This window comes from Oryctolagus cuniculus, chromosome 1, assembly GCF_964237555.1.
Source record: "Oryctolagus cuniculus chromosome 1, mOryCun1.1, whole genome shotgun sequence".
Lineage (NCBI taxonomy): Eukaryota > Metazoa > Chordata > Mammalia > Lagomorpha > Leporidae > Oryctolagus > Oryctolagus cuniculus.
Genome location: NC_091432.1, coordinates 11,953,776 through 11,966,987, shown reverse-complemented (window position 1 = coordinate 11,966,987; position 13,212 = coordinate 11,953,776). Strand labels below are relative to the sequence as shown.

The 13,212-nt window shown below is 38.8% G+C and overlaps 1 protein-coding gene across 9 annotated transcripts in view; it reads left to right on the top strand.

Moving 5' to 3' along the window:
* LOC103351662 (membrane-spanning 4-domains subfamily A member 8) overlaps positions 1–5,468 on the top strand; it is a 71,129-nt gene extending 65,661 nt beyond the window's left edge. For 8 of the 9 annotated variants that reach the window (XM_051854556.2, XM_051854548.2, XM_008271912.3 and 5 more), the window contains one exon: positions 5,239–5,468. In XM_051854556.2, the coding sequence (XP_051710516.1) occupies positions 5,239–5,288 (50 nt within the window). In that variant the 3' untranslated portion in view covers positions 5,289–5,468. The remainder of the gene's footprint in view (positions 1–5,238) is intronic. The other variant, XM_008271927.4, reaches the window with a different exon arrangement.
* The last annotated feature ends 7,744 nt before the right edge of the window (positions 5,469–13,212 follow it).

Genomic DNA, 13,212 nt, shown 5'->3' with positions numbered 1-13,212 from the left:
AACCTTTTACCCCACAGAAGCAGAATACACATTCTTCTCATCGGTAACGTGGAACATTCTCTAGTATAGACCCTATGCTAGGCCACAAAGCAAGTCTCAGCAAATTTAAAAAAAAAAAAATGAAGCATTCCATGCACCTTCTTGGACCACAATGAAATGAAACTAGAAATCAACAACACAGGAATCTCTAGAATATACGTAAACACATGGAGATTGAGCAACATGCTCCTGAATGAACAGTGAGTCATAGAAGAAATCAAGAGAAATCAAAATTTCTGGAAAAAAAAATGAACATAACAATACATCATATCAAAACCTGTGGGATGTGTCTGGCACTGTGGGCACAGTAGGTTAATCCTCCACCTGCAGTGCTAGCATCCCATATGGGCACCATTCTAGTCCGGCTTGCTCTCTCTTCCCACCCAGCTCTCTGCGATGGCCTGGGAAGGCAATGGAAGATGGCCCAAGTGCATGGGCCCCTGCACACACGTGGAAGACCTGGAAGAAACACCAGCTTCCCATATTATGAGTGCCTGTGTCTGAGTCCCAGCTCAAGTAATTGGGTCCTTGCCACCTATGTGGGGTAACTGGATTGAGTTCCCAAATAAATAAAAATTTGAAAGATAATACATGATTATCTCAATAACAATAGAAGCAATTTGGCAAAATCCAATGTTCTTTCATGATTAAAAGAAACCAATCTATTAGAAATAGAATGGAATTTCTTTAACAATGAAGAAGAATATTTATGAAAAATCCACAACTCACATAAAATTTTATGGAAAGAGACTGAATCATTTTCCTTTAAGATTAGGAATAAGATAAGGATTCTAATGTCACTTCTTTTCTACATAGTCTTAGAGATTCTATCTATGGAAATAAGGCAACAAAAAGAAATAGAAATATCCAGTTGATCAAGGAAAAAGTAAAACTTTTTACAAATATTGTAATTTATTGTGTATAAAATACTTTTTAAAAATCCATAAAAAACTATTTTAACTAATAAATACATTCAACAAAGCGTCAGGACACAAGCTCAATATACAAAAATCAATTATTTTTTAAATACTAGAAAACAAAATAAAATCAAAACATGAAATACATGTATACAAAAGAAATGCAAGACTTGTCCACCACAAACTTGAAAACACTATTGAAAGAAATTAGGCCGGCGCCGCAGCTCACTAGGCTAATCCTATACCTAGCAGCGCCGGCACATCGGGTTCTAGTCCCGGTCGGGACACCGGATTCTGTCCCGGTTGCCCCTCTTCCAGGCCAGCTCTCTGCTGTGGCCAGGGAGTGCAGTGGAGGATGGCCCAAGTGCTTGGGCCCTGCACCCCATGGGAGACCAGGAGAAGTACCTGGCTCCTGCCTTCAGATCAGCGCGGTGCGCCGGCCGCAGCACGCTGGCCGCGGCAGCCATTGGAGGGTGAACCAACAGTAAAGGAAGACCTTTCTCTCTGTCTCTCTCTCTCTCACTGTCCCCTCTGCCTGTCAAAAAAAAAAAAGAAAAGAAAAAAAGAAAGAAATTAAAGAATTAAACAATGGAAAGATATCCCATGTTCACTAATCAGAAGACTTAAGATGATAGTATTCCTTCAAATTAATCTACAGCTCAACATAATACCTACTAAATCCTAACTGGCTTTTTTCGTAAGTTGACAAACTGATTCCAACACTCATATGAAAGTGGAAGTAGTTCAAAATAATCAAATCAATATTAAAGAAGGAAAACAAAATTGGAAGATTAACACTTCAGAGCTTCAAGAATTACTCCAAAGTTACAATAATCAAGAAATTTTAGTACAAGCATGAAAGCTGACGTAAAAATCAGTATATATCATATGATCCAGCAATCCCATGACTAGAGGTATAGTCAAAGAAATTAAAATCAATAAGTTGAAGAGATATTTGCACTCATGTGTTAACTGTAGCACTATTCACATGGCTAAGATATGGAATCAACATAAGTTTCTCTCAAAAGATGAATGGATAAGTCATAAGTGATATATGTATATATAATGTATATACACATGTTGGAATGTTACTCAACCACTAAAAAAAATGAAATTCTCTCATTTGTAGCAACATGGATGGAACCAAAGCATATTATGTTAAATGAAATAAGTTAAGCTCAGAAAAGCAAATGTACATATTCTCACACAGACAGAAGTTCATGTAAATGAAATTAAAAGATGTTTATTTTGGTGTAAAAATTGTTTTAAAATTCATGCAGAGTTTTTTTCAATGAAATTTAGATTGTTCATGACCTTTTCGAATATCCCTCATATGCACATTTCAAAAATATTTTTCTTTAAGAATTTTTTGCACCAAAATAATCTTAATTCGATCAATTTCCATGAATTTTTTGAAGTACCCTTGTCTATGGAAGCCAAAAATTTGATCTAGTAGAAATAGAGAATGTAATAGTAGTTACCAGAGCCTAGGAAGGGTGTGGAAGGAGAGGTGGGATGGAGAGAGGATGGCTAACATGTATGAGGAACAGTTGGATAGAAGAAATTACTTCTAAGGTTCTCTGGCACAGTAGGGTAACTATGGTTAGCAAACAGTTAATTGAATATTTCAAAATAGCTAGTAAGGAGGATTTTTAATATTCCCAACATAAAGAAATGGGAAGTGTCTGAGGTGATATGAATGCCAATTATTATGATTTGATCCTTACACATTGTATATATGTATTGAATTATCATACCATACCCAATAAATATGTAAAATTATAACTTATCAAAGCTAAACATATATTTTTAAAAAGCAATATAATGCAGTCAAGGGTCCAGAAGCAAGTTCATACAAATAGAACGTTTTGTGATTAGTTGATCTTTGGCGAGGGTCAATGAGGAAATAATGAACTTTTCAACAAATGGTGCTGGAACAATTGGATATCCACATAAAAAAGAGCAAAGTTAAGTTTCTACTCCTCATGAAATACACAAATTAGCTCAAAATACAATGTAAATACAATTGGATATAATAACTTCATTGATTTCTTAGTCTCTGTCCACCCAAGAGGACACAGATGGTTTAAAAAAATAATCATTGCTATTTTTTATTACCAGGACCATTTCTTGATTATTGCAGCAAGGTTGAACTGCACGAAACTAAAATGTGTGAAAGGGGCCCATATATAAATGATGATAAGATTATAAATTTTTTCAGAGCAATTATCAGGCTTATAATCAATATGTTTCCTTAGAGCTCTAGAGTTTTCCGTATTTGTTGCACAATAAATGTCTATTGATTGAATAAACAACAAAATTCTTGGAAGCAAATATAAGCATAATTCTTCATGATGTGGATTATGCAAGAGTATGTTAGGTAAGGCACCAAAAACACAATCAACAGAAGAAAAAGAATAAATTGCCCAACAAACAAAAGCTACAGACCAATGACACATTTTGAAAACTTCCCAACAAAATCTAGCAAACCAAATCCAGCAACTTAGAAAAAGGATTATATACCTTGATCAAGTGAGATTTATCCTAGGAATTCGATGTTGTTTAACACAAAGAAAGTAATCAAGGTAAGACACTGCATTAATAGGATAAAGGACAGAAACACAATCACTGAATAGTGATGCAAGGAAATATATCACAATGACTGACAATTTTATCTCCTTACCTATCCAGTTTGCCTAAATTCATTCAAAATCCCCCCAAGTATCTGCATTTTTATGTCAGCCTAAAACTCTGAGGCAAGGAATGGCATGTTGGTGGAGTTTCTGTAGTATCTGGAGTTCAGTGTTGGAAAAAGAGGCTGGAGAGAGAAATCGAAACCAGATGCTAATGGTGCCTAACCACCTTATGAAGGAATTTTGATTTTAGTACATAGGTACCTGGGTAATTTTGAAGGGTTTTAAACAACAGTGTTTCTTGATCAAATTTTTGGTCACAAAATTATTTTCATTAGAGTATTTTCTGGTGTGAAGAACAGACTCACAACTCAAACTGCTAAATCAGTTAGCAAATATGTTATCTCTTATGCCAGCAAGTTCAAAGTTGGCAAGACTTCTGCCTTGATTGACACAGCAGCTCAGAGATGTTTTCTGTGACCCAGATTCTTTCTGTCTGCCTACTCTGCAATCATCCTCTTTTCATACTACAGCTCTCTCACCTTGTGACCCTAAGAGGGCTTAGGCAGCATAATTTCTGGTTCACATGCAGAAGAGAAAGTGGCTTTTCTTCCTCAGAAGCCACAAGGAAGCCTATCTCGACTTCGTACTGGCTTCACATTGCCTTGGGCCTACCCAACTCTGAACTGAATGAAGGCAAAGGGGTTGTAACTGCCATGGATAATTTAGACAAATCATTGCAGCACAAACCATTGCACAAATCATGTACAGTAGAGTGATTTTTGAGGGAGTCAACCATAATGTTCCCAGTCATTCTGGCAGGAGAATAGAGACAGAGTCAGAGGAGAGCAAGGCAAGAAACAGAATATTAAGGCGACTGCTCCATCAGACCAGCCAAGTGATGAGTACCTATGAACAATGAAGAAGAAAGAGAACCAATTTGAAAGACATTTAAGTTTATTCATTTTTTTACATTAGTTTCATACTTAATGTTGCTAGGAAACTAAGATGTTTACCCACTATTTCTAATTCCTATACTTCTCCATAACTGTTAAACACAGCTTTAAATACTACTCATCTGTATTTCATTTTATTAGAAACCTATTTTCAAAACATCACGTATTTTAGGTTATGTGTGTGTGTTTATACAACACAATATTCTGCTGAGGATTTGAAAAAGAAACACAAGAGTTTTTGCTAGGAAAAGACTGATGCTGCTCCCATCAGAATACCTCCTGCAATGATTCCCCAAAATCCTGTAGTCTGAGCCAGATGGCTTTCCACTCCATTGGCTGTTCAGGTATTTCTTGTCTGATCTACAACATGATATAGAGAACTGAATAGGAATCTCAGAACTCATCAGTCTAGCTGAAGGTTAAAGTTATTTTAAGAGTAATATTTTCATTTAATATGCTTGTTGCAGCTCATTTAAACCTGTGGTACCTAATGAGTCACAGATCTCATATTCCTTTGCCTAGGCCCCAGGACAGAGTAAGTGCTGTCTTCTCAGCATGTTTTCAGCTGTTCATATTTTAGGTTTACATATCTGTTTGTTAATGGTTTGTCTTGTTTTGTCTCAATGGTTCAGGATAAGGCTCTCATTTTAGAGTACCTTCATGATCAATTTGTTATCATTCAACTCATCCTAGGTTCCTCACCTTCAGAAATCTCACTGTCAGAAACCTCCATCACCCCCTAATTGTGAAGAACGAGTATGACTCCTGTCAAGAGCAAAAGATTAAGTGTGAATTCATGAAGAACTGCAATTATTTTCCAAAAGTCATGGAAAAATGAATTCTAATGAAGTCACTTCTAATACTCTTTTTTTCTAGTTCTTCAATAAAGGATGCAATATGATCACAAGTCGACTCTTCTCTTTTTAAAGCCAATATGGGGGGCTGGTGCTGTGGCACAATGGGTAAAGCTGCTGCCTGCGGTGCCAGCATCCTATATGGGCACCAATTCAAGACCCAGCTGCTCCACTTCCAATGCAGCTCTCTGCTATGGCCTGGGAAAGCAGTAGAAGATGGCCCAAGTCCTTGGGCCCCTGCACCCGCTTGGGAGACCGGCAAGAAGCTCCTGGCTCCTGGCTTCGGATTGGCCCAGCTCCGACCATTGTGGCCATCTGAGGAGTGAACCAACAGGTAGAAGACCTCTCTCTCTCTCTCTCTCTCTGCCTCTCCTTCTCTCTGTGTAACTCTTACTTTCAAATAAATAAATAAATCTTTAAAAAAAGCCAATGTGAGATAACATGGATTAATATAGCCACCTCTATCCCTGTGGTCTGGGAGATGTGGGAAAAGAGAGTTGAATTACTTCATCTCAGCTTGGAGATCAACAGGAATGAAAGGACTCCTTCCTCTGAGAGAAGAAAATACTTTGTCTTGAGACATAAACATAATGTTGATGTAGCCAAGCAAGACTCCTGGTCTCCCTGTGCTTTTGGTTCCTCTTCTATAAAATAGAAATGATAGTTCTTACCCCAAAAGAGTATATGGAAGAATTAAATGACATTATATTGCTAGAAGAGCTTAGAATAGCTCCTAACTAACAGTAACCTCTATAAGAGAGGGAAGAGATGTATAATTTGGGGCATGCTCGGGCTGACTTGCCCCAATTGGTAGAGTTGGAAACATACCAGGGGATTCCAATTCAATCCCATCAAGGTGGCATGTACCAGTGCCATCTCACTACTGCAAGTGATCAATTTCAGTTCACAATTGATCATAATGAAAGGACTAAGAGTCAAAGGGAGCACATAAACAAGTCTAGTATCTGCTAACACCAACCGATAGAATAAATAAAGGGGAGAGTGATCCAACATGGGAAGTGAGATACTCAGCAGACTCATAGAATGGCGGATGTCCTAAATAGCACTCTGGCCTCAGAATCAGCCCTAAAGGCACTCGGATCTGGCTGAAAAGCCCATGAGAGTATTTCAGGCATGGAAAGCCAAGACACTCTGGCAAAAAGATCTCTGTGAGTGAGATCCCAGTGGAAAGAACAGGTCTTCAAAGAGGGAGGTGCCTTTCTCTGAAGGGAGGAGAGAACCTCCACTTTGACTATGACCGTGTCTAAACAAGATAAGAGTCGGAGAACTCAAGGGGCTTCCATAGCCTTGGAAACTCATAACGGGTGCATAGGGAGATTACTGATGCCATAAACAGGAGTGTCAATTGGTAAAGTCAACAACAGGAGTCACTGTGCACTTACTCCTCATGTAGGATCTCTGTCCTTAACGTGCTGTACACTGAGGCTTAATGCTATAACGAGTACTCAAACAGTATATTTCACTTTGTGTTTCTATGGGGGTGCAAACGACTGAAATCTTTACTTAATGTACACTAAACTGATCTTCTGTAAAAAAAAAAAAAAAAAAAAAAAAAAGAAAGAAATTATCAATTCCCAACTTGACTCTCACTGGGATTAAACATGACAATAGGTCTGATCTGATTTCATCATCATTTAAAAAAAATCATCTATTATTTTTCACTTTATGTTTCTGTGTGGGAGCAAACTGTTGAAATACTTACTTAAGGTATACTAAGCTGATCTTCTGTATATTAAGATAATCGAAAATGAATCTTGATGTGAATGGAAGGGGAGAGGGAGTGGGAAAGGGGAGGGTTGTGGGTGGGAGGGACGGTATGGGGGGGAAGCCATTGTAACACATGAGTCGTACTTTGGAAATTTATATTCATTAAATAAAAGATTAAAAAAAAAAGAAATTATTATTACTTGCCATTTATTTGTGCTTATGATAATATCAGTAGCATAATTCTATAGGAAGACACTTTGAATTGTTCTTGTTTTTCCAAGAACTGATGATGAGAGCCCAAAGATGTACTCAATTTTTTAAGCTCAGAAATTCACTTGAGTGGTTGCTGAAGGAGGTTTTCTGTTAACGGTTTAATTGTGACCCCCAAAAAGAGTATGTTGAAGTTTTAACTCTCAGTACCTCAGAAAGTGACCTGATTTAGAAATGGGCTCTTGACAGAAGTGATAAAATCATTTGGGTGGACCCTATTCTGATATAACTGGTGTCTTTATAAAAGGAGGGAAATTTAGACAGAGTCAGGTGAACACAGAGCAGATACCATGTAAAGATGGAGGAGTGGAGTGATGCGTCTGGAGCATTGGAATGATGCAGAAGCCAAGAGATACCGAACATTGCCAGGAACCAGGAAGAGTTAAGAAAGACCCTTCTCCTGTAGGTCTCAGATGGAGCGTGACCCTGCCAACACCCTGACTTTGGACACCTCGCCTCCAAAACAGTGAGATGATAAACTTCTGTTGATCTGGGCCATTTTGCTGGGTACTTGTTTGCAACAACAGTCCTAGAAAACTAAGGTGCCAAATTTCTCCTCCTCCCTGCAGGAGCGTGTAAGCTGTCACTTCAGCCTAGCATAGGTAGGTGTGTGGCATTTGGATGATTCTATTTTCTGAAGCAGAGGAACAGGAGAAAAAATAGCTGTGAAGGTTGTAGGTACCTACAGGAACCTTGTCCCCAACTGTTAGTCTTTGAGACCTGGGCAGGATTGGCCAACCCGTTCCAGAACAGCCAGGGCTAGAACCAGGAATATCAAGAGAAAGCATGATGATATGGTCTCGTAAAGGGGAACATGGATCACCCTTGAAATTCACTGTGTAAGAGGTAGAGAAAGAGAGAATCTCACCACTTCCTGGAGGCCCAAACACTGGGGACTCCCTCCTGAGACTGGAAGTCTCAGGTTTACTGAGGATTGCTATAGTCAGGGGAGCAATACTTATCAAAGTACTTTGAAAACTCCTGCCAGTTAGGGGTTGGAGTAAAGATGTATCCAAATGACAACACAACCACCAGTGCCTAGAAGAATTGTTCAGAAATGAGTAGCTGTTTATTTGGCTGGAAGTCTCTACAGACCCACCTAGACCAGAGATGTAGTCCAGAGAAATAAAAGTGTCCTCTGATAGAGTTTCCTATTTCAATACAATATAGCTCATAGCTGTCATGTCATATGCATCGTCTGTTATTCTGTGACACAACAATTTTAAAGTCTCTCTTGTGATCATTCTGTATTGAAGCTATATGTTTAAGTTTTGCCTATTGTTTTTCAGTCTTACTCAGGTGCCATCTCCAGGATTCCACCACACAAGTTCCTCAAAGCCTCTCTTATAACTACAGTCATGGGAGATACTGCAAACTACGATGTAGGGCAATTCTGTCATTGTGTGACTGTCACAGAGTGTACTCACACAAAACTAGATGATATCGCCACCTGCACATCTAGGCTGTATGGGACGACCTATTACGCTTAGCTTATAAACATGTACAGCATGGTACTGTAGGCAATTGTGACATAATGGTAAATATTTTTGTATCTCAACATTTCAGAACACACAAAAGTTATAGCAAAACTACAGTATAAAACATTAAAATGATATGCCTGTAGAGAACACTTACCATGAAGGAGCCTGCAGGACTACCAGTTACTCTGTGAATCAGTGAATGAGTGAGGAAGGCCAAGGGCATCATGGTGTACTGCCATACACTTGATAAACACTACACATTTAAGCTACATTCCATGTATAATAATACAGTTTTCTTCAATAATTAATAAACTTTAGCTTACTGTAACTTTTTCACTCTAAAGGTTTTTTGTCCTTATTTTAACTTTTTGACTCTCATAGACTTAGTTTAAAACACAAACTCACTATGTACAGGTGTACAAGAATATTTTCTTTACATTTTACAAACTTTTTAAAAATTTTTTATATTTCTACTCTAAAATTTGTTGTTAAAAACTAGATATGGGGCCGGCGCCATGGCTCAATAGGCTAATCCTCCGCCTTGCAGTGCCGGCACACGGGTTCTAGTCCCGGTTGGGGCACCGGATTCTGTCCCGGTTGCCCCTCTTCCAGGCCAGCTCTCTGCTATGGCCCAGGAGTGCAGCGGAGGATGGCCCAAGTGCTTGGGCCCTGCACCCGCATGGGAGACCAGGAGAAGCACCTGGCTCCTGGCTTTAGATCCACGCCATGCACCGGCCGCGGCGGCCATTGGAGGGTGAACCAACAGTAAAGGAAGACCTTTCTCTCTGTCTCTCTCTCTCTCACTATCCACTCTGCCTGTCAAAAGTAAAAAAAAAAAAAAAAAAAAAAAAAAAAAAAAAAAGATGGGGCTGGCATTATGGCATGGCAGATATAGCTGCCACTTGCAACACCTGAATCCCATATGGGCACCAGTTCGATTCTCAGCCGCTCTACTTCCAATCGAGCTCCCTGCTAATGGTCTGGGAAAGCAGTGGGTGATAGCCCAAGTGCCTGGACTCCTGCACTCATGTGGGAGACCCAGAAGAACTTCCTGGCTCCTGGATTCAGACCAGATCAGCTTTGGTTGTTGTGACCATCTGGGGAGTGAACCAGCAGGTGGAAGCCATCTTTCTTTCACCACCCCCCTTCACAAAAGTAAATAAATCTGGGATTAAACATGACAATAGGTCTGATCTGATTTCATCATCATTTAAAAAATCATCTATTATTTTTCACTTTATGTTTCTGTGTGGTAGCAAACTGTTGAAATCTTTATTTAATGTATGCTAAACTGATCTTCTGTATATAAAGAGAATCGAAAATGAATCCTCATGTGAATGGAAGGGGAGAGGGAGTGGGAAAGGGGAGGGTTGCGGGTGGGAGGGACGTTATGGGGGGAAGCCATTGTAATCCATAAGCTGTACTTTGGAAATTTATATTCATTAAATAAAAGTTAAAAAAAAAAAAACTAATACAAACAGTAGACTATACCTTCACAACATCAAGGTCATCAGTATCCATATCTTCCACCTCCACATGTCTTCCACTTAGCTAGACTAACTTATATCCTCCTGTCTCCTATCTTAAACTAATGAATGTATCATTTTATTACTTTATTCTGGTCTTTATAACTTAGAGCAGTATTGCCACTCCTACCTCTACTCTTTGTTGTTTTTAGCACTTATACAAATGGCTTCTGATCCTCTCTTAAATATCTTAAATATAAATTTAATTTTATCAAAATTTACAGGCATCTAATATATATTCTATCATATTCAGATAAGAAATTTTACATAATAAAATATATTTCGTTATAAATTCTCTTTATTTGCCATTTATAGTTAAGTTTTATATTAATTTCTTTTACAGGGGCCAGGTAGGCCAGCTTCCCAAAGTCTCTGGGCACACCCTACCCACACTGGCATGCACTCACCCTGTACGTGGGCCTCCTAGGCACACAGGAGGAAGTCACTTGGGGGGAGGAGCAATGAAGGAAGTTAAAGAGGTGATGGGTAAGGTGGTTGGTTTAACCTGTCTCTGCTTCTGCAAAAGCAAAAATAAAGCCACAAAGGGCAACAGGAAATGATCAACTTTCAGACAAAAGTGCAAACCAAAGAGAAAAGAGGAGCAAAGGGAAAACAAGCCAAAGTAGTTACCCAAAAAAACTAAAGATTTGTCTGCAGAAGACAGAGAAACTAAACATGAGAAGAGCCCAGCCTCTGATGAAGCAGCAGGGAAAGAAGCCAAATCTGATAACTCTCACATACCACACTTTATCAGCAGTCCCCCCTCCCTCTGGCATCCAGGGGAACATTGTTATCAAATGTTTTATACATGCAAGTTTTTGCTATAATGCTAGAAACATTTTTAAGAAGGAAGGAATTCGACCTTGCTGTGTTTTTAAGTGAATGAGAGGTGTCATTTGCTGCTTGTTTTATTGGTGGTGGTGATGATACAACCAGAAAATAGTGAACTATCGAATTGCAAGTGGCTTTGACTGCCTTGGGTATGAGCTTTAGCATTCTGTAGGTGGGAGTAGTTTTTCTAGCCCACCACACAAAACATACTAAAGGGCAATTCAACAATTCACAGTTAGAATCACTCATTTCATTTCTTGAATATTTTAAATTACCTGTGTCCCCATGTTGGGTGTTCCAAAGAATTTCTTCCTAAAGAAAGAAGCCCTTTCCTGATAGCCACCATGTTGGATTTGGGGGCACCCTGTTCCCTCTTTGGGCATGGTAGGCCAGTTCTCCTAATTATTTTGTTAGTGTGCCATGAAAGACTGAAGTGTTGAGTATACAGTGTAAATGATATTAAATTGGGGGATTTGTGAAATAGTATGTTAATATTTGATATTGGTACTCGACATCCTCTTAAGGAAAATTTGCCTCCGTATTTGAAGCTGGAAAGTCTCTGCAGTAACTGTTTTTAAAAAATACATAACATTTTAGATTTCTGTTCTCCGTGTTAAGAATGATGTACTAATTTGGCACTTGCTCACTTGGACTTACCCCTAATGGTAGAGCTAGAAACGTGCCAGGGGATTCCAATTCAATCCCATCAAGGTGGCATGTACCAATGACATCTCACTAGTCAAAGTGATCAATTTCAGTTCACAATTGATCATAATGAGAGGATTAAGAGTCAAAGGGATCACATAAGCAAGACTAGTGTCTCCTAATAATAGCTGATAGGATGAAAAAGGAGAGAATGATCCAATATGGGAACCGGGATACACAGCAGACTCATAGAATGGCAGATGTCCTAAATAGCACTCTGGCCTCAAATCAGCCCTTAAGGCATTTGGATCTGGCTAAAAAGCCCATGAAAGTATTTCAGGCATGGAAAACCAAGACACTGTGGTTAAAAAAAATGACCTAAATGAAAGATATCTGTGAGTCAGATCCCAGTGGAAAGAACAGGCCATCAAAAAAGGATGTACCTTTCTCTGAAGGGAGGAGAGAACTTCCACTTTGACTATGACCTTATCTAAATAAGATCAGAGTTGGTGAACTCAAGAGGCTTCCATAGCTTTGGCAACTCATGACAAGAGCCTCGGATGATTACTGACATCATAAACAAGAGTGTCAATTGTTAAATCAACAACGGGAGTCACTGTGCACCTCTGTCCTTAATGTGTTGTACTATGTGAATTAACAATAAAACAACTACTCAAACAGTACTTTATACTTTGTGTATCTATGTGGGTGTAAACTGTTGAAATCTTGAAATCTTTACTTAGTATATACTAAGTTGATCTTCTGTATATAAAGATAATTGAAAATGAATCTTGATGAAGAATGGGATGGGAGAGGGAGTAGGAGATAGGATGGTTGCTGGCGGGAGGGAGGTTATGGGGGGAAAAGCTGCTATAATCCAAAAGTTGTACTTTGGAAATTTATAAAAGTTGAAAAAAATAAAACATAAAAAACAAATATATATGGCATTAGTTCCATATTAATTATGGGTATTGAATGATTTACAAATGTAGAACTAAATGGAGAAATAGTTTTGAAGCCCTTCATAAGCAAAGAATGAAAAGAGTTTTAGGATTTTAAAAAATTAAATATCAGTGTAAGGAACTTACACTTATTTAATCTTTTTGGGAAACAGTCTCCTGGAGACAAATAAGACTTTTTTCTTAGAGAGAGAGATTTTTCATCCACTGGTTCACTTCTCAAATGGCCACAACAGCCAGGTTTGGGCCAAGCCTAAGCCAGAAGCCAAGAACGCCATCCTAGTCGCCCACATGGGTGGAAGGGCCCCAAGCATTTGAGATATCTGCCGCTGCCTTCCCAGACGCCTTAGCAGGAAGCTGGAAGGGAAGCGCA